Source organism: Canis aureus, chromosome 7, assembly GCF_053574225.1.
Source record: "Canis aureus isolate CA01 chromosome 7, VMU_Caureus_v.1.0, whole genome shotgun sequence".
Classification (NCBI taxonomy): domain Eukaryota; kingdom Metazoa; phylum Chordata; class Mammalia; order Carnivora; family Canidae; genus Canis; species Canis aureus.
Genome location: NC_135617.1, coordinates 40,856,022 through 40,880,518, shown reverse-complemented (window position 1 = coordinate 40,880,518; position 24,497 = coordinate 40,856,022). Strand labels below are relative to the sequence as shown.

General features: G+C 36.1%; 1 protein-coding gene across 5 annotated transcripts in view; it reads left to right on the top strand.

Moving 5' to 3' along the window:
- The window catches only part of ADGRB3 (adhesion G protein-coupled receptor B3), a 714,356-nt gene that overhangs the window by 379,098 nt on the left and 310,761 nt on the right, over positions 1 to 24,497 (top strand). For all 5 annotated transcript variants that reach the window (XM_077903497.1, XM_077903496.1, XM_077903499.1 and 2 more), the window contains 2 exons: positions 17,872 to 18,024; positions 18,865 to 18,940. In XM_077903497.1, coding sequence (XP_077759623.1) covers positions 17,872 to 18,024; positions 18,865 to 18,940 — 229 coding nt within the window. The remainder of the gene's footprint in view (positions 1 to 17,871; positions 18,025 to 18,864; positions 18,941 to 24,497) is intronic.

Sequence of the window (24,497 nt, the reverse complement as noted above, 5' to 3'; positions counted from 1 at the left end):
GAATTTAGTGTCATTGTAATACCTATTCAGTCCTGGTTTTTGTGGATTGTTTCTTTGGGCATCCTCTTTCTTTTACAGGATCCCCCTTAATATTTCTTGCAGAGCTAGTTTGGTGGTCACATATTCTTTCAGTTTCTGCCTATCTTGGAAGCTTTTTATCTCTCCTTCTATTCTGAATGAGAGCCTTGCTGGATAAAGTATTCTTGGTTTCATGTTCTTCTCATTTAGGACCCTGAATATATCCTGAGAGCCCTTTCTGGCCTGCCCGGTGTCTGTAGAGAGGTCTGCTGTTAATCTAATATTTCTCCTCATATAAGTTAGGGATCTCTTGTCTCTTGTTGCTTTAAGGATTTTCTCTTTATCTTTGGAATTTTCAAGTTTTACTATTAAACGTTGAGGTGTTGAATGGTTTTTATTGATTTTTGGGGGGTCCTCTCTATCTCCTGGATCTGAATGCCTGTTTCCCTCCCCAAATTAGGGAAGTTCTGAGCTATGATTTGTTCAAATATGCTTTCTGGCCCTCTGTCCCGCTCGACGCTCTCCGAACCCCAATTATATGTAGATTTTTCCTTCTGAGGCTATCATTTATTTCCCTTAACCTTTCCTCATGGTCTTTTAATTGTTTTTCTCTTTTTTCCTCAGCTTTCTTCCTTGTCATCAACTTGTCTTCTATGTTGCTCACTCTTTCTTCTACCTCATTAACCTTCATTGTTAGGACCTCCGGTTTGGATTGTATCTCGTTTGATTGATTTTTAATTTTGGCCTGATTAGATGTAAATTCTGCAGTCATGAAGTCTCTTGATTCCTTTATGCTTTTTTCCAGAGCTACCATTAGCTTTATAATTGTGCTTCTGAATTGGCTTTCTGACAATGAATTGTAATCCAAATTCTGTAACTCTGTGGCAGAGAGTACTATTTCTGATTCTTTTGTGGTGAGTTCTTTTTAGTCATTTTTCTCAGTGCAGAGTGGCTGTATGAACGGGCTGAGTCAAGAATATCAACCACGACCTAAGTAAATTTCACCCTACATGATTCTGCTTAGGTCAGAGACCAAAAATTAAAAACAAAGATCAGAATGAAATGAAACAAAAGGACCACTAAGGTGAAAAATTTTAAAACAAAGTAGTAAAATATAAAAGGCCAAGGATCCCAAAGAAGAAGAGAAAAAAAAGAAAAAATAAAAAGAGAAAAGAAAAAAAAAAAGGAGGGGGGGACTGGGAGATGGTGATGGTGATGAAGTTGTAGTGGAGAGAGAATGTAGTCTACCTGAGTTAGAGGTAGAGGGTGATCCTCTTGTTTCTAAGTATATTAAGTTCTGCATGTTAGAAAATGCCTAGTCCCAAGTTTATATACACCAGAAATATTTGTAGAAAGCCCCAACATTGACCACCAAAACATAAATGAGATAAAAGAGTGGGGCAAAATGGGAATGAGGAATCTCACAGAATGAACCAGTACGGTATTCCACTTGGTTCTGGGTGCATGTTGGTCATGTTTTAGAAGGTATTAACTTCCATCATTGTAGAACAAAATAAGGCAGAGAAAACAAAAACACAAAACAAAACAAAAAAAACATATCTTGTATATCTCCCAAAATTAAGTTGAATACGTTGAAGGGAATCTAGAAGTGGAAAATATATCTAGGACCTGTAATTGTAGAAATATGAAAGTCAAAAAGGAAGAATCTTAAAAAGTGGAGGTGTTAAAATATTGTAGTTAAGGTGGGAAAAGAGAAAAAAAATGGAAATTTACAGTCTGATATAAAAAAGAGTTGTACTGGAAAAGGGAAGAAAAAAAAAATAGGAGGGGTACCCTCTGGTTCTATATTCTGTAAATCCCTCGACTTCCCCTGGAGCTTTCCAGCACTGCTTGGTCAAGAACTTCCTCTTTCCCTGTACTTCCAGCTGGTCTTGTGGGGGAGGGGCTGCTGTGCTGACTCTCAGGTGTGTGCACCTGGGGGAGCTGCCCCCACCCCTGCTGGGTGCCGGGCTCAGTGGAAGCTACCCCATGAGGCCTCTGTTCCCTGGCGGCCCCGCCCCTCCAAGGCACAGGGTGACACCAGGAGGAACAACCCCACTGGCAGCAGCCAGCCCTGCAGCCCTGGAGTCAGCTCCCACAGGAACCACCGCAGTCTCCCAGTCTGCGCTGGCCTGGATGCTCCGGGGCGGGGTGGGGGTGGGGGTGGGGGGGCCTGATCTGCACAGCTTGGGGTCGCCGGGCAGGAACACTCTCGCTGTCCTGTGCCCTCCCCGCCTCCATCCATCCCGGGGGGAGTGCAGGATCCTGGCTGTGTCCCCCGGCGCCCTGGGATTCAGGGCCTGAGCTGCTGGAATCGCACTCCAGGGGCCGCAGCTCCCGAAGGCAGCAGGGCGCAGCCCCCTTGTCCTGAGCCACCCCCCTGACTCACTGGCTTCTCCCCGAGGCCCCGTGGGGTGGGCCCGCTCCAGCCCTTTACTGATCCTGCCCACGGTGTGTGGCGTGCTTTCCCCCAGGGTACACTTACTCTGTTGGTGACCCCAGGAACCTGGAGGCTCCATTGCCCCTCCTGCGGTTCTGCCCAATTTCCCTGCGGAGCGCCTTTCCGTCTGGGAGGAATCTGGTGCAGATTTTTTAAAGTTCCCGCTTCTCCAGGGCTGGGCTTTCCTGTCCAGAGGCTCTCGTCATGGCCTTAGCCCAGCTCCTCGCGAGGGCCCTCCCTCACTTGATTCTTTTATAATTTTTTTCGCAGGCCCCTCCCCGCTTGATTTTTTTAAATTTTTTTTCGCCTTCCTACCTTGTTAGAAGTGAAAACTCTTTTCTCTGTAGCGTTCAGGCTGTTCTCTCTTTAAATCTGAGGTCAAATTCGTAGGTTTTCAGGATGGTTAGAAAGTGTTCTAGGTAAGTTGGAGGGGCTGGGAGAGGTGAGAATCCTACTCCTCCGCCAGCTTGTCCCGCCCCCTCTGCTTTAATTTTATAATTTCTACTCCTTAACATGTAATACATCACCTGTATTCTTTAGAACTGTATCAATTTTCCCTCTAGATGCATCAAATAATTCTTTAGGGTAACTATATCCTTTGAATTCATAAGTGAATTAGACTCTTTTGTCTTTTTTTTTTTAAAGATTTCATTTATTTATTCATGAGAGACAGAGAGAAAGAGAGAGAGAGAGAGAGAGGCAGAGAGAGAAGCAGAGAGAGAAGCAGGCTCCATGCAGATAGCCTGATGTGGGACTCGATCCCCAGTCTCCAGAATCAGGCCCTGGGCTGAAGGAAGCACTAAACCCCTGAGCCATCCAGGCTGCCCCTCTTTGTCTTTAAATAATGTCTTCTGAACAGGCAAAAATATTTTTTTGGCTTTTGTCACTCACTTACATTTTTCACATGAAGACTTTTAACTTTAAAAATATTACTTGTGTGGCTGGTTTAATGTATTTCTTTAATTTGATCTTATGTTTTGGTTTGTGGCATATGAATATGAAAGAAAAGTGTGAGTATGGATGTGTGTGTATGTTCTAAAATATCTATCGGTGTTTGCATCTGAAATGCAGTTGTTTCAGATACTTTTAAAATTTATACTCTGGGTTTAGGGGAAAAGTAGTTTTTTTCTTTTTTTTTTCTTTTTAAGTTACATCACATATGAAGATGCTTTTTAATAAAAGTTAAACTGAATTGTGTATCCAATAATAATAAGCCTTAAAGCATATATAACTTTATATACTGGATAATATTTTATTTAAGTCTTAGTTGATAACTACAAAATAGAATGTTATAGTTGTAGGGACTAAATAGTCAATAAGTAATGTATTATATTGAATAATACATTATATATCCATCTGTATTCTGAAATCAAAGCCTCATATATTGAAATAAAGCTCTAAAATGCAGTAGGAATATAAACAGATATAATTGAGATTAAGTTACTGAAACATTTTATTTGCCACTACAAAATGTTTTAATAATTAACTTCAGTACCCGTTTGGGCTACTTTATTACTTTTTGAAATATAAACCTCCTCTTTTCAAAGAATCTGTCTTGTTATTTAGGAGCATTAATACTTGTGTCCCTTTGTTCTAGGTCGTCTCCTTTTACTTTCCCCAAACTCATTGCCAGATTAATTATCTTTAACTTTCCCCTACTCCTTAAAAAAATTTTTCCCTAAAGTATAATATTCTTACTAAAGAGGGTAACCCCTACCATCTTTAAAGTTTATTATGAAAATGTACAACATTTCAAAATTAGCGTATTAGAAATGTGGAATATTTACATTTTAAATAATAGTTTCTTAATAGAAAAGTAAGTATGAAAAAAAGAAAAGTAAGTATGTTAATATAATTTAGACAACATAAATGAAAGAAAACTGTAATTGATTTGCATGCTTTTAAACTACTTATAAATTATAATGAAACAGAACACTCAATTTAATCGCAGAATGTGTGTTTTTATGTGTTTGTGCATGCATGTGTATGGGGAGGAAGAGTAAATTATTGTTTAGTTGGAGATTTTTATTTTTTGTTTGCTTTTTGGTTTGAAGATTCAAAGAATAAAAATGTTTTCTGAACTTAATGGGAAAGAAATGAGGTTCACAAATGTAGACCTCATGTATTACTTTTCCCACCAGTCATTCTTTAGTTTGTTTATATTCTGACTGTAAACCCATAAATCTTTACTCTAATGCCATGAGGATTAAAGAGTGTTTTTGAGGCATAAGGATCCAAAACTAGTCTGCAAAATGGGATTGATTGTACTTGGTTGAGAGTGAAGGTGAGAGTGTGGAGCCAAATGAGATAAAACACTAGGGTTGGTATTTAACTGCTGAGTAGATGGTCTCTTGTTACTGCTATTTGTCTGCTATTTCTTCAAAAAACTGTGTTTGTTTTTTTCAGTTTTTCAGTTCTCCCTATTTTGAAAAAGGCATAAGGCCCATGGTTTCTTTTTGGTAAGGTGAAGTGGCCAAATTTCTCTCTCTCTCTCTCTTTAGATTTATTTATTAGAGAGAGAGTGAGAGCGAGTGCACATGCACAAGTAGGAGGAGGGGCAGAAGGAAAAGGAGAGAATCTCAAGGAGACTCCCCATTGAGCACAGAGCCTCACAAAAGGCTCAATCTCATGACCCTGAGATCATGACCTGAGCCAAACCAAAGGTCTGACACTCAAGTAACTGAGCCACCCAGGAGCTAAAGAAGTGGCTGAATTTTTATGAACAACTTGAAGTTATCTCTTTGTTCTTATTTACATTATCTTAGAGTTATGTGTTGAACGTTGCCAAGTTCCCCCTCCCAAGTGAAAATTAGTTCTTTGCTCTTCTTTTTTCATTATATTAAATCAATATTTATTAAGTGTCTGCCAAGTACTAATTATCCTCTGGACCCAAAAAGATGAGGCAAATATGCTTGATCTCTGTTGTTACAGAGATTACATTCTAGTGGGGAAGATTTTAAGTTTTCATTTTTATTTTTTTAAGTTTTCTCTCTCTCTTCTTTTTTTAAGATTTTATTTATTTATTCTTGAGAGACACAGAGAGAGAGAGGCAGAGACATAGGCAGAGGGAGAAGCAGGCTCCATGCAAGGAGCCCAATATGAGACTTGATCCCAGAACCCCAGAATCACACCCTGAGCCAAAGGCAGATGCTCAACTGCTGAGCCACCCAGGCATCCCAATTTTAAGTTTTTAAATATAAAACTTACTAGATGAATGAATGAGTATATAATTTGTATTATTGTATATGGGAAAATACAAGGAAAACCAATTTTTAAGATCAAAATGCATATACATAAATACATTCATAGACATATTTAAATCATGGTAAATAATATGAAGAGAGGCTAACTAACGTTTCTTACTTAGATATGCAGGCAGTGGTTGCTCTGTGCTAGAAAGTGGTTGGCATTCAAGCCAAGATCTGAGTTAAATAAGAATTAATCAAAGGACTGTTTTTTATTTTATTTTATTTTATTTTATTTTATTTTATTTTATTTTATTTTATTTTATTATTATTATTTATTCATGAGAGACACAGACAGAGAGGCAGAGACACAGGCAGAGGGAGAAGCAGGCTCCCCACAGGGAACATGATGTGGGATTAAATCCCAGGACCCTAGGATCAAGCCCTGAGCCAAAGGCAGACCTCAACCACTGAGCCACCCAGGTGTCCCAGAACTGTTTGTTATTAAATGAAAGAACAGAAGTATGACTGGGGAGTGCTTGTAAATGGGGAAAGTAATGAGGTAATGTTGAAGAGGAAGTCAAGGTTCAAGTCATGGAGACCCTGGAGAGAATTTTGTTATCTGATACAAGTGTAACAGGAAGTAACACGGTTCAACTCTGCTTAAAAAATACTCTCATTGCAGTGTGGAAAGTGCATAGGAAGAATGGAAGTAGTGAATATAGTGAGTTTTTAATTTAAAGATTTGATGAAATGTGTAGCAACCAAAACAGAGATAAAAAGACAACTTTAAGTTGTGTTTTGGAAAAAAATAGCAAGCACAGTGATGATGAGATTCTGGGAATGACAATATGGACATGTCAAGGATAACTTCCTGTTTTCTGTCTTGGGGGAAGAGTAGATGGAGGTACCCTTTATGGATATGGGAAGGACTATATGCAAAAAGCATATTTAGATGAAGGGTGAGTAGAAATCAAGAGTAAATCTTCAGATGTGCTACATTTAAGATTCTTGAAGACTTCCAACTGAATAGTTCAATAGACAGATTTGGAGTTCAGAAGAAACATTCTTATTACCCATTCTGCCCATACTTAAGATATTAGTGTGAAGCAGATGTCTCACTAGATTGTAATATCTTTCTGTCTCAAGACTTTTTCTTTTTTTATTTTTCTACCATATTTTACACAAGGCAGAGAATGGTTAAGATAAAGGATAAAAGGCAAGTGACATATAATGTGTCTTACTTACTATGTGTAGGGAATGAACTAACTGCCTTCAGCTTAAACCTCATAAAAGGGTATTAATTTTTATAGATGGTTAAACTGAAGAGCAATTAAATCACTTGCCAAAGATCACAAAGTAGTTAGAAAACTAGATATTTTTGTCTTCAGGGGCCAAAGTTATCACATTAAACCCAGTTTCTTCTATTGTATCGTTGGTAGACTTCATTCATTAAAAAAAAAATAAAATATATATATATATATATATATATATATATATATATTTATGAGTTGTGTTAGACCTACCGTATGTTAGGATCCAATCATACAGTGGTAAACAGAGAAAATATGTTTCCTTTTGGAGCTTATAGTCTAGCATAGGAAACCGCTAATAAACACATCTACATAAACTAGACTATGTTTAATTGTGAAGAGAGCCATAAAGAAAATAAACGGTGATATAATAGGAACGGTTGGAGGAGGGGATGAATTTCTGTAGCTAACGCAGTTAAAACAGACCAAGTTAACAGAGACTCAAGGATAAGAATAGAAAATAATGTTCTAGTTAGAAAGGAAAAGTCCTGCGGTGGAAAATAAAAGACCTGTACAATTTGATCTGGGTCAGTAAACAAGCAGCCATGTATAATGTGACCATAGAGAGAGACAGAAGCCAAGCCATGCAAAGCCTTGTAGGCCATTGTATAAGATTTGGGTTTTATTCTAAGAGCCCTGGCAAAGCCATTGAATTATTTCAAGCAAGGGAACAATATGATCTGATTTATCTATTTTTTAAAGGTAACTCTAGTTTCTGAGAGAGTAAGCAATTCAGAGAAAAGAGTGGAATCAAGAAAACCAGTTAGGCAGCTCTTGAATTAGCTCAGGTTAGAGATTCTGGGAGTTTCTAGAGGGTAATGGGATGGAGATAAAAGTACAGTGGTCTAAGATATGTTCTAGAAATAATACTGAGAGAATGTGTTGATGGATGAGTCATAGGAGGCAAAGGAAAACCAGAAGTCAAGATGACTTTTAGGTTTTTGGTTTGAACATTTGAGTAGACTGTGGCACCGTCAATTAAGGTAGGTGACAGTGGGGAAGAAAGTGCTTTAGTGCTGGGAAATCAAAAGTTCTACCCAATAAACATTTGTTGGATTAAAACACACACATAGGGCAGCCCGGGTGGCTCAGCGGTTTAGCGCCTGCCTTCATCCCAGGGCGTGACCCTGGAGACCCCGGATTGAGTCCCACATCGGGCTCCCTGCATGGAGTCTGCTTCTCCCCTCCGCCTGTGCCTCTGCCTCTGTCTCCTTTCTGTGTATTCTCATGAATAAATAATAAAATTAAAAAAAATAAAAAAATAAAACACACACATACACACAATACTAGCACACAAGACAGTTTTTATTACATAATTAAACACGTTTTCTTGCATGATCATTCATTTATGAGTTGTCTATGGCTGTTTTCATATCACATTGGCAGAATTAGGTAATTGCCTAATGGCCCACAAAGCTGAAAATATTATTTTTCAGCCTTTTATAGAAAAAGTTGGCCAACCTCTGCAATAGAGCATGACCTGAAGCTAATCTTAAAGTATGGTTTCAAATCAAACCAATGGTTCTTCTCCATAATCTTTATAAAACCTCTGACTCCTTTTAAAGCCACTTTGTCCTTATTAAAAGGCTTCTCTCTGTTCCTTAGTTCACGATTGCAGTTTTCTTTTCTCTCTCCATTTATTTTTGGTATCTTTCTATGTGTATTTGTCTTTACCCCCTAAAAGTGAGCCTTTCCTAAACTACATTTCTTAGCTTTGTTTTCCCCGTCATCTTAATATCTGCACAACTCACCATCTCACTTCTTATAGATGTTTGCACAAATGCCAGGTAACCAAAGAAGCTTTCCTCACTTAGGAAAACTTCCCAACCCCACTCATTAATCTCTAATCATATCATTTACATTTCTATCCAGTTGTCTGTTTTCCTTGTCTGTCTCCCACCCCACCCCATAATATGCCAGTCCATTAGAAAGACTAACTTTTTTGTTCACTGGTATATTTTCAGTGCCCATGACTGTGCCAGGTATGTTATGGGTGGTCAAATAATATTTTGAATAAAGTAATCTTTCCATTATATTCTTTCTTTAGGAGGATTTATCAATGCCCACATTATCAATTATCACTTCTAATTATAAGGGATCTCACATTTTCAAATTCTAAATTTGATCATGCTCTAGATCTCTTAGCCTATGATATCATACTTAGCTTTTTCTCCTACTATTTCTCTACCTAAACTTTTCTGCCCTATTAGAAGTGTTACTATTTCTCTAGGACATATTAAATTTCCTCATTTCATGCCTTTCAAAAACTCATGTCATTCCTCCCACCCAGATGCTACTATTCTGATAGTTCTGGAATATTACAGGCCTTTTTCAGGCTCTAGGTTTGCATGGGTAGTTTCCTCTTCCCTGTGCCATACTCAGCTGCCAAACCACAGCCCTGACAGCACCTCTTCATTTTTTTTTTTTTAAGATTTACTTATTTATTCATGAGAGAGAGAGAGAGAGAGGCAGAGACACAGGCAGAGGGAGAAGCAGGCTCCATGCAGGGAGCCTTATGTGGGACTTGATCCTTGGTCTCCAGGATCACATCCTGGGCTGAAGGCAGGCACCAAACTGCTGAGCCACCCAGGGATCCTGTGACAGCACCTCTTCAGTGAGGCCTTCTTCAGCCACACAACCATGTTCTATCTCATCCTTTAGTTCTTTTATACTCTAACAATCTAGCCTCATCTGGATTGTTTGTTCCCTTACTAATTGTGTGTATTCCCCACTAGACTGTGAGCTCTTTCAAAGCCAAGACTTCATGTCTCGCTCAGTTGTTAAATCATCAGTAGTAAGATAGCACTTGAAACATTCTCAGGACTCAATAGAGATTTTTTCGGATGAATGAATTTCCAGAATGAGCTTCTGAGTCTGCAATGATCTCTTTTCCCTTGTCACCCCTTAGCATTGGTCATTGCTATTACTTTTCTGGGAATGGATGAGTCACTATCTTGGAAAGCCCTTGGATTATTGGCTTTAGTTTGCTGCCTGCACTGATGCCTAATTTCTAATAGGTCCTTGGCTTAATTCTTCTCTAGTAAGATTGAAAACAGCTCACATATCAAAACAGCATATTATACACATACATGCAGACATGTGCATGTAAAAAGAAAGAAGTCAGTAATGTTGCATGTACTCTCCCTCTCCTCTGTCTCTCTCTCTCTCTCTCCTCTTTCTTATTCAGTACTTGGTTAATTATCATCTGATGTTCCTTCATCTGCAGGAATTCTATTCTTAATTTCTCTGGTTGGGAGAATAAGGAAAACATTTCCTAAAGCATTTTCTTTTTTAAAAAATATTTATTTATTTTTTTAATTTGTTAGAGAGAGAGCACAAGCAGGGGGAGGGTCAGAGGGAGAGAGGGAATCTCAAGCAGACTCCCCACTGAGGGCAGAGCCCAACGTGGGGCTCAGTCTCATCACCCTAAGATCATGACCTGAGCTGAAATCAAAAGTCCAATGCTAAACCTACTGGGCTACCCAGGCACCCCACTAAAGCTTTTTCTATTTCATTTGTTTTTACTATCTGGATATACATACAAAAATGACTCTCCCATATAACATTGCATTTATGTTACATGTAAAATCATGAACTACTTGGGTAGAGAAGATGAACATTTATAAAAAAAAAAAAAGTGTCTCTAAAAGACCACAAAACATACTATTTTTGAAAACTAAAAGAAAAATGATCTAATCAGCTAAAATTCCTCCACTAAGTGTAGCATTGAAAGAAAAGGTAGGGAGAACATGCAATAGGTAGCAGAATAAGTACAGAAACCCATGTTTTTTAGAATGGGTTTCTCTTTAAAGAAAAATTTTACTGTTTTAAAAAAGCTTCTCCATCATATGTCTAGAACAGAGGTAGGCATACTTTCTCTGCAAAGGGCCAAACAGTAAATATTTTAGGGTTTGTGGACTGCATAGTCTTCAGTGCAGCTGTTGAACTCTGCCACTGTTGCAAGAAAGCAATCTTAGATTGTATGTAAGTGACTGGATGTGGCTGTGTTCCAGTAAGACTTCATTTGTGGACACTGGAATTTAAATTTCATATAATTTTCACATGCTAAGAAATATTCTTCTGATTTTTTCAATCATTTAAAAATGTGAAAACCATTTTTAGCTTGCAGACCTTACAAAAAGAGCTGATAGGAAATATTTGGCCTGTGGGTTGTAGTTTGCCAATTTCTGGTTGAAACACTTCAGCTTTAGCCAGAGTCATGTGTGACTATGGACATACCATGTGCATAAGTATGATTAAATGTTAGGGATATAGGAGTGACCTGAGAAGAAGCTAAGGGACTCCTTCATGAAGAGCACTAAAGTCTGTCAAAAATACTGTAAGGGGAAAAAAAATACCGTGGGCAGAAAGAAGAATGAGCTGTGCTGTGCAGGGACTTTTAGGCTTATATTTAAATAAAACAAAAACAAAAACAAAACAGCCAATGGATAAAAACAGAATCTGAAGCTAATGATTCACAAGTAATTTACAAGTTTTTTTTTTCATGATGGAAAGGGATATGTAAAATGGTTAAATATAAAGTTTCAATATATATGTCATTAAAAGCTAACAAACTGAAAAAAAGTATCCTTGATATATCACATAGTTACATTTTGAGTACCTAGTTTGTCTATTTTTAAAAATCAGAGGATCCTAGGGGCCCCTGGGTAGCTCAGTCTGTTAAGTAGCTGATTCTTGATTTTTTGCTCAGGTCATGATCTCAGAACATGATCATAATCTCTCTCATGTTCTCATGCGATCCAGTCCCTTGCTGTGTCAGTGTCCATGCTCAGTGGGGAGTCTGTTTCAGGATTCTCTATCTGCTTTTACCCCCAAACCCCTGCTACTGTGCTTTCTCTCTCTAAAAAGTAAATAAATAAATATTTAAATAAAAATTAGAAAATTATAGTTAGAGGATCCTACACTTTCTCTGAAAAAGAAAAACCTGTAAATTCCTAATGGGAAGAATATTTCTCATCTAAATGTCTGTGTACTGATCCTGGGACTTGGGGATACTTCTCTGTAGCAGACACTCCTGCCTAGGGGCTCTGTTTCTTGGGAAGTGATGGTTTCAGACTGTTTCCTGGCAAGCTTGTCTTTCTCTTTGGCCCTCAGTGTTCCCAGCTTAGCTTTTCGGGGAAAGAGACCCAATAAATGGAGGAAACAGGGTGATTAAGAATAACCAAAATCTGTCTGACTGTCTGTTTCCTATAAACCATGCACTGCTGTAGAATCCTAAAATATGATTTTTTATAGAGATGTTAGAACATAAAGATTAGGGGCACCTGGGTGGTTCAGTGGTTGAGCATCTGCCTTTGGTTCAGGTCGTGATCCCAGGGTCCCGGGATCCAGTTCCGCATCAGGCTCCCTGCAGGGAACCTGCTTCTCTCTCTGCCTGTGTCTCTGCCTCTCTCTGTGTGTCTCTCATGAATACTGAATAAATACATAAAATCTTAAAAAAAAAAAGAACATAAAGGTTATGCTGGACAAATTAAAGTACATGTATATATCTCCTTTTGATAATCACCATTCTTCAGTGGTACCCAGTTTTGATCTCCTGTTGGGACAAGTGAGAATAGTTTTATTTCCTTTCATCGAATCATTATGTCTGTCTTTTATATTTAGTGCAAAGATCTTGCAGTAAAACAAAGTAAATTTACTGTTAATTTATATGGGTAAAATCAAACTGTACCACACAGTGCAAAATCATATACTTCTGAGTAGGCAAACTGAGAATTGAATCACAATGTTATCACTTAAACAGAATCTACTTCCTCACTTGTAAAATGAATATAGGGATAATAACAATGAGGATACTGATAATAATGATGCCTCCTAGGATTATCTTAAATATCAAGTAAGGATTGTTCTAAATATTAAATAAGATATCACATGTAAAGCAACTACCTAAATGCTGTGCTAAGAACAGTGCCTAGCACTGAGACATTTGATACATACTTACTGAATAAATTAAGGAATGGCTAACAAATGTTGAGGTCATGTCAAGTGTTCAATAAATGTCAGCTGTCCTTCCCTTCCCTCCCAAGGGCCCTCAGTATTTTATAAGGCACTCAGCACTGCTATATAAATATAGAAAACCACGGCCTTTTAAACTGCTAATTGCCAAGGGATCACACTATGTGCAGGCTTTGCTCGGTCTCTCTGTGCTTGCTGTAAGTATACAAACAAAACTAATAGTTGCTTTCTAACACACGGAAGCCATGCATAGTCCCTTCCTTGCCATATTTTTCTGACAAGATTTCAAAATTGTAGAGGTGACCATCTAGTAATTTTGAGTGATGTTTTCCACAAGCAAATCCATTTTGATAACCAATTTTCTAATATTGGTGAGTCAAGACCTAATTTGTAAATTGTTCCCTCCGAATCAACATGAAAAATGATGTAAACTTTAAATATTTTGGAAACATCAATATCCCTTTTAAGGCATCCCTTAAACTTCTATTTCAGTATCCACCCATGCTTTTGTTTATGATTATAATATGTCCTTGCTTGGGAGTCTCCTCTACTCATTTATAGAAAATGAGTTGCTACCCTAAGCACTTAGGTCACCGCATAAGAGTAGTGCTTTTGAAGTTCTCTTTGCAGGCTGGCCTTGGCGGCAATGGTAACACTGCATTTGTCTTTGAGGTCGTGGTCATTTTTCTTTTCAATAGAGATTTTTAGCCTAGCTGACTTTGTGTGACCAAATAACCAGGGAAGTCAACTTCTTCCCTCTGGCAGATTCTATTGGAAAAAGGAAAGGGAGAGAGAGAGATGGAAACAAAGATACACAGAGAGACAGAGGGATGGAGGGAGGAGAGAAAGAGGGGGAAGAAAAGAAAAAAGGCCGAGGAGAAGGGAGAGGAAGAGAACGGGGGAGGTAAGGAAGGAAGGAAAAAGAATGAATAAAAAGGAACCTTCAGCTCCCTAGGTGGCATATTTAAGTTCTAAAGGGTAAGGTAAGCTCTATTTAAGCACATTTCCTGCCTTTGGTTATGTGTATATATTCAATATAAAGTTTTAAACATGTAATCTCAATCCTAAAGTCATTGAAGCACAATGAAAAAAAAAGGATGTTTAATGCAAAAGCCAATATTTGTAATACAGAATACACAGTGAGGTAGTTCCTTTGGACTTGATCATGGGAAAACATACTTTCATACTAGTAGCTAACACTATTATGTTCTAGAAACTATTCTAGGCATCAGTCTCTTGCCTCTTGACATATAGTAACCTATTTCATCTTCCAACATTCCAGTAAGGCAGATAATATTATTCCCATGTTACAGAAGAAGAAATTGAGGCACAGAGAAGTTAGGCAATTGGCCCAGTGTCACACAACGTCTAAGATGAATATGGAATTTATCTTCTAAAATGAAGGTTTGGGGAGTAATAGTGGATGCTTTTCATAATTATACAAAACAGGGGTAAACTGGGACTGACCTGGAAAAAACAAACAAACAGAACATTATAGTTACCCTAAAATATCAGGATTTGAAACTCAGGCCCAGATCCAGAGTCCATACTTGAATAATCGTAGTAAACTGTGATTTTCCTCTGTTGGCTCTCTTTGCCCATTATGTTCATGGCATTATGCACACACTTTGGCTCTCTCATCTTTTCCTGCTACCTGCCTTCCATTCTTGTCCATGAAGCAACTGATGCATCAAATTAATTAACTCCAACTTTAGTATGTGGACCATTCGCATTCCCTGGCATGACGTTACCTGACAGAGCTGCCATTCTCCAGGACCTCAATTAGGGTGAAGTGCTAAAATCTCATGTTTTTTCCTCAGAAACAAGGTTAGAAGCTCCACCCTGCTTTGGTGAACCAAAGGCAAAACAAAAACAAACAAAAAGCAGCCCATATGCTTTAGATTCACTGGAAAAATTCCTTATGTTTTCTGATGAGAAAGAATTTGATGCTGACTATCCAAATTCAAAATGAAGGTTTTAAAATTGCAAAATGAAAGTGCAGCTGGTTTTGCTCCAAGGTTTATCAGTGATGAGTCACCTATTTTTATTGCATAAGAAATCAAATCTAGTGTTGTAATGAAAACACGATACAGTAAATTTCGGATAATTCTTGGAGCATTTGAGATGTGCCTATTTGTTCAGGGACACTGTGTCCTTTGAGGTTTCTTCTAAGCACTTTAATCTTCTGTAAGAAAGGCATTTTCTCAGTTTTTGAGGAAAGATGCTCTATTATCTAACCACTCACAATGACTGGTTTTAATGCAGCAATTACTGCAGAAGCAGAGGATGGAGATTGTGCACTTATGCTTTGCATTTATGTTCCTTTGTCAGGACTGGACACATTTGTATAAAGTTGGCATACTTTAAGACATTCATTTTTCATCTTACCTCTTTGGTATTCACTTAACATCTGAGCTTCCAAGTTCCCTAAAGACTGCATCTAAGTTTTATTTAAGGGTTTTGGACAGTTAAACTGGGTGAAGGAGGGAAGGGATTGAGGATTGAGTTGGCCCGAGTGACTGGTACAGGTACTAAAAGAAGGAGAAAATAAAAGTCATCTTTAAATTATTTTTGCTATAGGGAAATAAGATTTCTTGTTAATCATGTCAGAGTCATGAAGAACCACAGTGTCATCTAAGGTATCTTCCTAGATACAATATTTTCAATAAACACATTATAAAAGGGATCTGACTTCATAGACTGATAAGATTCAAATGCTAGCCTTAGATATCGGTAGACATCATTTTTAAAACATGAAGTATTTAAAATTGTCATCTAATTGTACATTAGATGATCCTAATTGATTTTTATATTTGTTAATCTAGACTGTGTTCAAAAGTACAATCTAATCTATATAGTCATAACTTAATAGCTAACGTGCCTTGAACTGAAGAATGAATGCATTTCATCATGTGAGATACAAGCATGTATAGTTATATCATTTTTGTATATTTAAGAGTATGGCATTAGACTAGAATTTATTCAAGATAAAGTGATAGAGTTGGTACAGAATGTGCTTCCTCCATTTGTAATTTCTTCTTTTGGTTCATTTGATTTTTGTTTTCTATCCAAGGTGTATAGAAACAGAGGAATTATTAGACTTTGGGGTCCAGCAATCTATTTCTTGTTTATGTTCCTTTATGACAGAAACCAGTTGTGTGGCAGTCAGCAAAACCTTCATTTTTTTTCCATCAGTTTTTAGAGCAAAGAGGTGAAATAAATATCCTTTAAATATCAAGAAAACCAAAGTTAGAGTCAGGGGACTTGAAAGCAGATGAACTTAGTTTTGCAGACTGAATAAAGCGTATAAGGACCCTTAAGAAAGAATATGCTGTCAATCTGCTGACCTATCCATCTATTTGCAGTGGAGAATTTGTACCTTTCAGGACACGTGAACTGGATTATTTATGGACAACAAAGACTATATTGTTTGAAAAATTAAAGAAACTAAAATAATTACAGCTGCTATCCAAAAACAGCATTTAACATCCATAACAAATTTATGTGTTACTCAGCACCCTCTTTCCTTCAACATTTAGTAACAAAATCCTTTTTTAAGCTTATTATGTCAAATTACAAGCCAAATGAAATTCCATCCTATGCTGATAATGGATGTCTATAATAGCCTGAAAGAGCTTTAGTAAAGTACAATAATACATAACCATTTCAATTTGGAACTAAGCCAGTGGTGCAATATATTTATATAACTAATATTGTTAAATTCTTAATTTTCATTCTCTTGATTTAAATTACAAGTTTCTTCAGAATGAAATCCACTTATGAAGAGGTGAATGGTTTCTTACTTTAGCTTACTATTATAATAGCTTCTGTAGTTTTCTTTGGTATCTTTCTATTTAAAGTTTCATGACATACCTGAAACTTTAATGTAGAACAAGTATGTACCATTTTCTTAATTGGAAAAGTGTATAATCAACAAGCATTTAAGTATTCATTATTATAGTTTTATTACATATATGTGTGTACATAATTGTTACATAAAATAAATATTCAGGCATTACCAAACATATCATTCATGAATTTTTTCAATATATATTAAAATACTTATTGCAAGTAAAGACACAATTCTCCATTCAAAGTACATATTTATTACTTTCAATTGTGAGAGTATGTTTTAAAAGTTTGCTATTGATCTCCTTAATGGATATTTCTGCATATTGGCTCTGTGGTTATGGCATTACTTGTGCTTTATTATTTGGATTATCACAGCTCTGTCTCCAAGAGCAATATGACTTTGCTTTCCATGCCTCCATGGTCCCCCATTTAATCCATGAAAAATCTGTTCCAAAGATAACATTCAGATGTAAATGTGGAAAATTTGTTTGAAGACAAAGTTCAGATTTAAATGCAAATTTCAGCCTATGAATCAAGTGTGTTAATCAAAATATTTAGCAAAAAATACAGTATGGACTTCTGACTATTGGAATGGAGGTCAGCCATGAACAACTAATGGCAGTACATGTTGGTCTTCTTAGAATATTCTCCATGGGGGATCCCTGGGTGGCGCAGCGGTTTAGCGCCTGCCTTTGGCCCAGGGCGCGATCCTGGAGACCCGGGATCGAATCCCACATCGGGCTCTCGGTGCATGGAGCCTGCTTCTCCCTCTGCCTATGTCTCTGCCTCTCTCTCTCTCTCTCTCTCTGTGACTATCATAAATAAATAAAAATTTAAAAAAAAAGAATATTCTCCATGGACTGTCATTGTATGATTCTTGTAGAACGCAACTGAAATCTAGATTGATAGGCAAAAGCATTGGCAACCTTAATGAACATTGTCTAATAATAGGAAATAAGTCTGTTCTGTGGCTCTGATAAATATAATTTTGGCTTAAAATTTTATTTTGAATATAGCAATATTTAATTTGGTCAATTTTTATTACACTGAAAGATCTTAGTTAACATTATTACTTCTTTTCTAATAGTGGCTAGCATTCAGAAGCTTCCTGCAGCCTCTGTTCTAACAGACATCAACTTCCCAATGAAAGGACGAAAGGGAATGGTTGACTGGGCAAGAAACTCAGAAGACAGGGTAGTCATTCCAAAAAGCATTTTTACTCCTGTGTCATCATCAAAAGGTAAATATGTGAAATAATTTGAGCTTTGAGCAAAACAGTTATAATATGGTCATTTAATAGTACAATAGATATAAATCTGCTTGTGTCAAACAACTTAGTAACAGTCTACAATCATGAATCTAAGCTAATTTTGTAAACATAGAAAACTTACATTTGGTCTTTAAATCTGAATTTAATGGAGGAAAGGACTCATTAAAATAGAAAAAAAGAAATACGAGTGCAAATTATAGACCTAAGCTTGGCATGGTTAGGTTTCAATATTGACAGTTTTATCCCAGAGTAGAGCACATGACATAATTTAATTTTAGGTATGGAAACATGTTGCATTTTCCACATAGTCATTTCTTATTTCTTCCTCACTTTTGCTTTGGTTTGTAGATATTATTTTGGTATATAAAAGCAAATTTAAGAAAAACAATTAAGTTTTAAGAACATCTTCAGAAGCCTCTAAAGTTAATGGCTACTTTTGATAGTGACATTGTAGTCTTGTTTTTTACCTTGGAGATTTTGACCTTTAGCTTGGATCCAAAAGAATATTGTCTCTCTTTTCCCATATCATTGGGAATTGAAACTCAGCTGCAACTACAGTAGCCTCTTCAGCCTGATGAAGGAAGTTTACTTCATATGACAGAAAAGCACTGAAAACACATCCTTTTGAGCTACCATTAATATGTATGGTGTGTGGGCTAATCTGCCTAATGCATGGTTAGGAAGGCATTTCTTCTATTCAACTTTGCATCAGCAAGTACTGGAATCCCCTGGTAATGAGCAGATTACAAATTTTATAAGACAGTATTTTTCTTGTCACTTCACTAATATTTTTTATTTCATTTTTTCTAGAATTAGATGAATCATTGGTATTTGTTCTTGGAGCAGTCCTGTACAAAAACTTAGATCTAATTTTGCCCACTTTGAGGTAAGCTGCAAAGTAATAAGCTGTTACAATCTTTGTAAATTATTCCAAAAATGTGATTATAGCTCATTCTATGAAAATAGTCAAACAAGCTTTGTTAATACAAAGGGCTCTTTCTTAAATTAAATAGAAAATACCCATTTAATGAACAGCTTATTAGCATATTATGCACTTCAAAACAACTAGAAAAGACAATTTTGGTCTCTGATTATACCCCTGCAATTCTTTTGTAACTAATCATGACTTGCCTTAAGACTGAGAGAAAAAAAAAAAAGTAAGAAAAAGAAAAAACTCATCTCTGTAATAGAATGGGTTGTTTTAAAATTAATCTGTCTTCTCTCTTTATTTGCACTTAATGGTACTGTTCATCAACATTACATGAAATGAAAAGAGTGCCATGATGACTGGGAATGAATGCTTTGTTCTTCACTTGCATAAGATCTCAATTTGCCTCTAAATAAATATTCAATTATAGCTACATTAAGAAAAAATGCTGTTGTTAAATTGAGGACTATTTTTGGAAGAAATCCATTGATTTCTTTCCTCCCAGACATAAAAAGAAACAATTACACATAGTAATTCCACGAGCATTAATTTATTCGCTCTATTGTCTTAACTATTTTCCCTGATCTCACAGAAAATATCATTCCCACCTACTTGGGTAGTGATGCCATCACTCATGATGACCTATTTCCTCTACCCCATCTCCTTCTGGAGGACTGAGACCAAGTTGGTAGTTGTTGCTGTTGTTGTTTGTTTGTTGTTGTTGTTGTTGTTGTTGTTATTTTTCTCTTAAACACAGCCACATTTGCAGTGAGTTCTTACACCCTTCTGAATAAAGCTTCAAATTTTTAGAGGGGAAAGACTGTGAATGATGTGTACAGTTATACCAGAAGCATAACAAATAGTCTCATAAATAAACACAATGAGGGCAGTCCAGCAGAAAAAAATGGGCTTGCAAGGAAGCAACTAAGTTTTCTGCAACAGCAGTAACTAGTCTTGATTCTTTGGAGAAAATCTTCCCATGTGCAACAAATTATTAATATGGTCAGTAAATCTCTAGCTGCATTGCAGTTTCTTCTTCAACCAAAGAGGCACAGAGGCAACTTATGGGAAGTTGAGTTTTCTTTAACTCCCTTCTCTGGATGGAATTTGGACTTTCTGAATTTGAATCAGATCTGTGCCTGTTTGCTTTTGTTCTATCAATAACAGATTTTCAAAACTAATGAGTTTACTCTCCACTTGGCCACTGGTTTTGTTAAAATGCATTGGAATGCACAATTACAGATAAATGGATTTATAGTTATACTCCCTCTAACATTGTGTATGGTATTCATTTGAAAAGAAATGTACTAAAGTTAAATTTACCCAGATACTCAAAGTTAGGCCCTTATTTCCATAGGGAATTCATTTGTATGAAGCTAATCTTTCAAGAACTCTAGATTAGGCACTAACTTAAAATCAGATGACTAGGATTTTCATTTTAACTTCACATAACAGGAAATTTATAAACTTATTCAGTAACTCAGAAACTGTCTGCCTTCAGTTCAACTTTAAAATATAAGCACCTTAAAAAATAAACAAACTAACAAAACTAACTAAATAAATAAAACGTAAGTCCCTTGATGTGCAATATTCATCCTATTTGCTGCTGAGGGATAGAGTGAATGCAAATGAAATATTCAACATAAAATGCTTTAGATTGTGAATTAGTTTATCTCCTACATGTCTAACAAAGTTGCATTATGATTAATCTTGTTTTGCATAATACCACAGAAGTCACTCACACAACTGAAGTCAGATTATGTCATGTTTCATAACCTTATTTATGGTCAAGGGAATTGAATATTTGGGGTAATCTAATGAGTATGTTATGAGTGATTTAATGGCTAAAGCAGGGAATAATCCAGAGCAGTGGTTCCCCCAATACCACCTGTGACAAAAAGGGATTCAGATTAGTTTGGGGACAAGTTGTTGACTTCTTTATATGTAAATTGTGGGGTTGAACTTAAAAGTTCTTTCCAACTTAAAAAATTCCTTGTCTTTATTGCAGTAAAATAGAATTGTGCAGTTCTGACATATTCTTTAAAGTCCTAAACAACCTTTATATAAGAAATAGGCTAATGTGAGTATATATACCCACTTATGCTTTCCATGTATAAAATAATTAGGTAAATGACTATAGGAAAACAATATTCATATTTAGATTTATTGACCAGGAACAATAACAATGGAATGCTCAGAATGAAATGTTTAAGTACTACTTGAAAGGTGAAGTATTAGCATTTACTTCTCATTTTCTTTTATTTTATACAGTGAAATAAAATAAAGAAGCATTCTCATGCTTGTTTTATTTTCTTCTGCTTTTCAAAAGGCTAGTCAACTTTCTAGAAAGTTGAATTAGTAACCATACCTATGACAGATCTGCTAAATAAGAGAAGTAAGCCTTTTAGAGGACAAGGGTAGTGTCTTTGTTTTAGTCACTGAACAAATATTTACTAAGCAGCAACTCGGCTAACCTTACTGTCTGAATTCTTTTAAATCTTCTCTACTATCGAAATTCCATGACAGTGTTTAATAAATAATAAAGGTCCAAGTAATATTTACTGGAATAATTAATTATCTTATCTGATAGAATATTCTACATAAGCCATTTTCAAAATAATAGGCATTTAGTGTACATACCATACAAATATCTTAGGAACAGAAAAATACATATATTTTGTTGTTTTACTTATAAATTGGACTATGTGAATTGAACCCAATAGGAAAGAATAATCTTCTAATTCAACATGAAAAAATACACAAATTTGCTCTTTATATTTACTTATTATTTACCAAATTTTCATGACACATTTTCCTGAGTGATTATTTTACTAATTATCTGTTCAAACTATTGGAGCCAAGTTTCCCATACACTGAATAATGTTAAACTTGCTGTTAAGTTTCTAGAAATTTTATATTTTGATGTAATCATTTTCAAAACAATACTTTGCATAATTTCTCTCATGGGGACTAGGAAGGAGAACTTGATGTAATGTTTTGAATAGATATAATTTAGAAATTTTCCTTCATACATAGGCAGAAATAACTTTGCATGTTGACTCTTTTATTTAGAGATGTCTTTTCTTTTCTTGCCCTACTATGCATTCAATTATTCTTCGAGCTGCAATTTTTATTTTGCTGTTTGATTATCTTCCCTTTTACAATTAAGTAGATTCAGATTGTCCCTTCAGCTGAAGGAATATGCTCTACTTAAGTACAAACTAAATATGTGCTGTTCTCAGCCTTCCACTTTTATCCCTCTTAGAATAATTTTCTATAGCCAAAAAGTATAGAACCAGATTATTTAGTGCTGCAAGGTCCTTTAAAGGTTAGTACCATCTAGAATTCTAATTTTTCTCATGAGAAACTGACCTCCTTATTAGTTCAGTGACCTGTATCCAAGACTAAATGTACAGTAGGTGACTGAGTTCTAATCCAACTCAAGTCTTCTCTGCCAAAACCAGGACTCTTCCACTGCCTTGCTGCCTCTACAATGCCAGTATTGATTCTTTTGAGCAGTACAAACTATGCACTTTGATATTAATGTGAATACATATTATTCAGAACATCTTCTAAGGTTAAGGAGAAAGTGACCGTGTATGAGCAAACTCAAGGATACTTGGGGGTCAACTTGGTGGCCCCAACGCAGGCTACTGACATCAAGGTATGAGGCTATCATTCTTCCTAGCCCCTCATCACCATTTTGGGGGCTAATAGATGAGGGCTGGCCAACAAAGGCCAGAGGGTCTTTTGGGAGAGGCGAGGCCACCCACATGTAGCCCCCACTCAAGTCAAGAAATTAAGAACCACACACAACCTGGCAAGCTCCCAAACTTCTGGTGAGGATTTTTAACTGTAATAACCTTTTGGTAGGACAATTTGGCAATAGCAAGAGGCTTTAAAAATGCATTGTCATTGATACAGCCACTTCTAGGAATTTGTGTTATAGAAATTATCTCTAAAGTATTTTTTTAAATTTTTATTTATTTATGATAGTCACACAGAGAGAGAGAGAGAGAGAGAGGAAGAGACACAGGCAGAGGGAGAAGCAGGCTCCATGCACTGGGAGCCCGACGTGGGATTCGATCCCGGGTCTCCAGGATCGCGCCCTGGGCCAAAGGCAGGCGCTAAACCGCTGCGCCACCCAGGGATCCCTAGAAATTATCTCTAAGGAAAAAAAAAAGTGTATCCAATCATACCCTCAAGCTAGAGCTCGAGAAACAGTTTAAACATCCTATTTTCTGATTCATTTAATAGTCAGATTCCAGTCTTATAGGAAATCACAATACTTTTGAGTATAGGAACAATGTATAGTTTTCCTGTAGGACATGTGCAAGGTATAGTCCTATCCAAAAAAAAAAGCATTTTAATGTAGCTATTAACATTCACAACACTGTAAAGGATCTAATTAAAATTATATGCAAATTTCACTATAGTATTAAAATGCCAGAAAAAATACAGATGGACAAAAAGCAACAATGTTCTCATAAGCCAGTAGTGGTCTGAATTATCTTTCAAAAAGGGAAAAAAAAATTTGAGTAATGCAAAACCGCATGAATTTTCTGTCAGGTGTACCAATCTAATAGAGATAAATGACATGGAATATATTTCATATTTAGCAAATGGAACTCATTTGAGTTCGTATATTATAGGAATTAAAAGCAAATGGGAAAAGCAATTGAACTAAATCATATTAGAAATAATCAAAAAATGAAAACATAATTACTTTTAAACCAATACATTCTGAAGGCAATCAACCTCAAATTGTTGAGTTCTCTTAAGAGCACCTGTACTTCAGTTTCAGGACCTAAGCTTTGGATCTTACTTCTTCATTCTGAGTTTTCAATAACATATTGTAGTTTTATGATATCCTGTATCTTTTTATAATATCCTAATGTGAGGACACCAGAAATTAAATTATCTGTGGGAATAACAAATTTGCATAACTAATATTATAAAATATTATTATGCATTCAGTATATTATTTACAAAAATCTGAGTTTAATTTGGCTATAACTTTTGAAAGAGAATTTAAATCTCTGATCACTTCTTTGTAGTTCTAGGTGTTACATCCCTTAGTAAGCCTACCTTGAAATTCTAATTAGTTTTAAAGCTCTAAATTAGTTCAATCCTACTTTTTAGCAACCATCAGCTGATTTTAGTTTTAAAAGCAAATATATTTAGATTAATGATTTTGATGAAGTCCCAGTTCCTAGAATATATGAAACCATCTATTTTGTTTTGGCTTTATTTAAACTGGGGGACTTGTTTGAAACAATTATGAAAACTCTCAATTTAGAAGCTACATAAAATATAATTCTAAAAATGGAAAGAGGCTATAGTAATTTTAATAATTTTTATTAAACCATTAACATATTTTACTGTACTTATCTGATTATACTTTATTTGTACAATATGTTCCATAATCCCCACTGATGTTTATTTATAAATGCACTGCACTCTCAATAATGTGGTAAAAAGCACATAACATGAAATTTACCCATCTTGACTATTT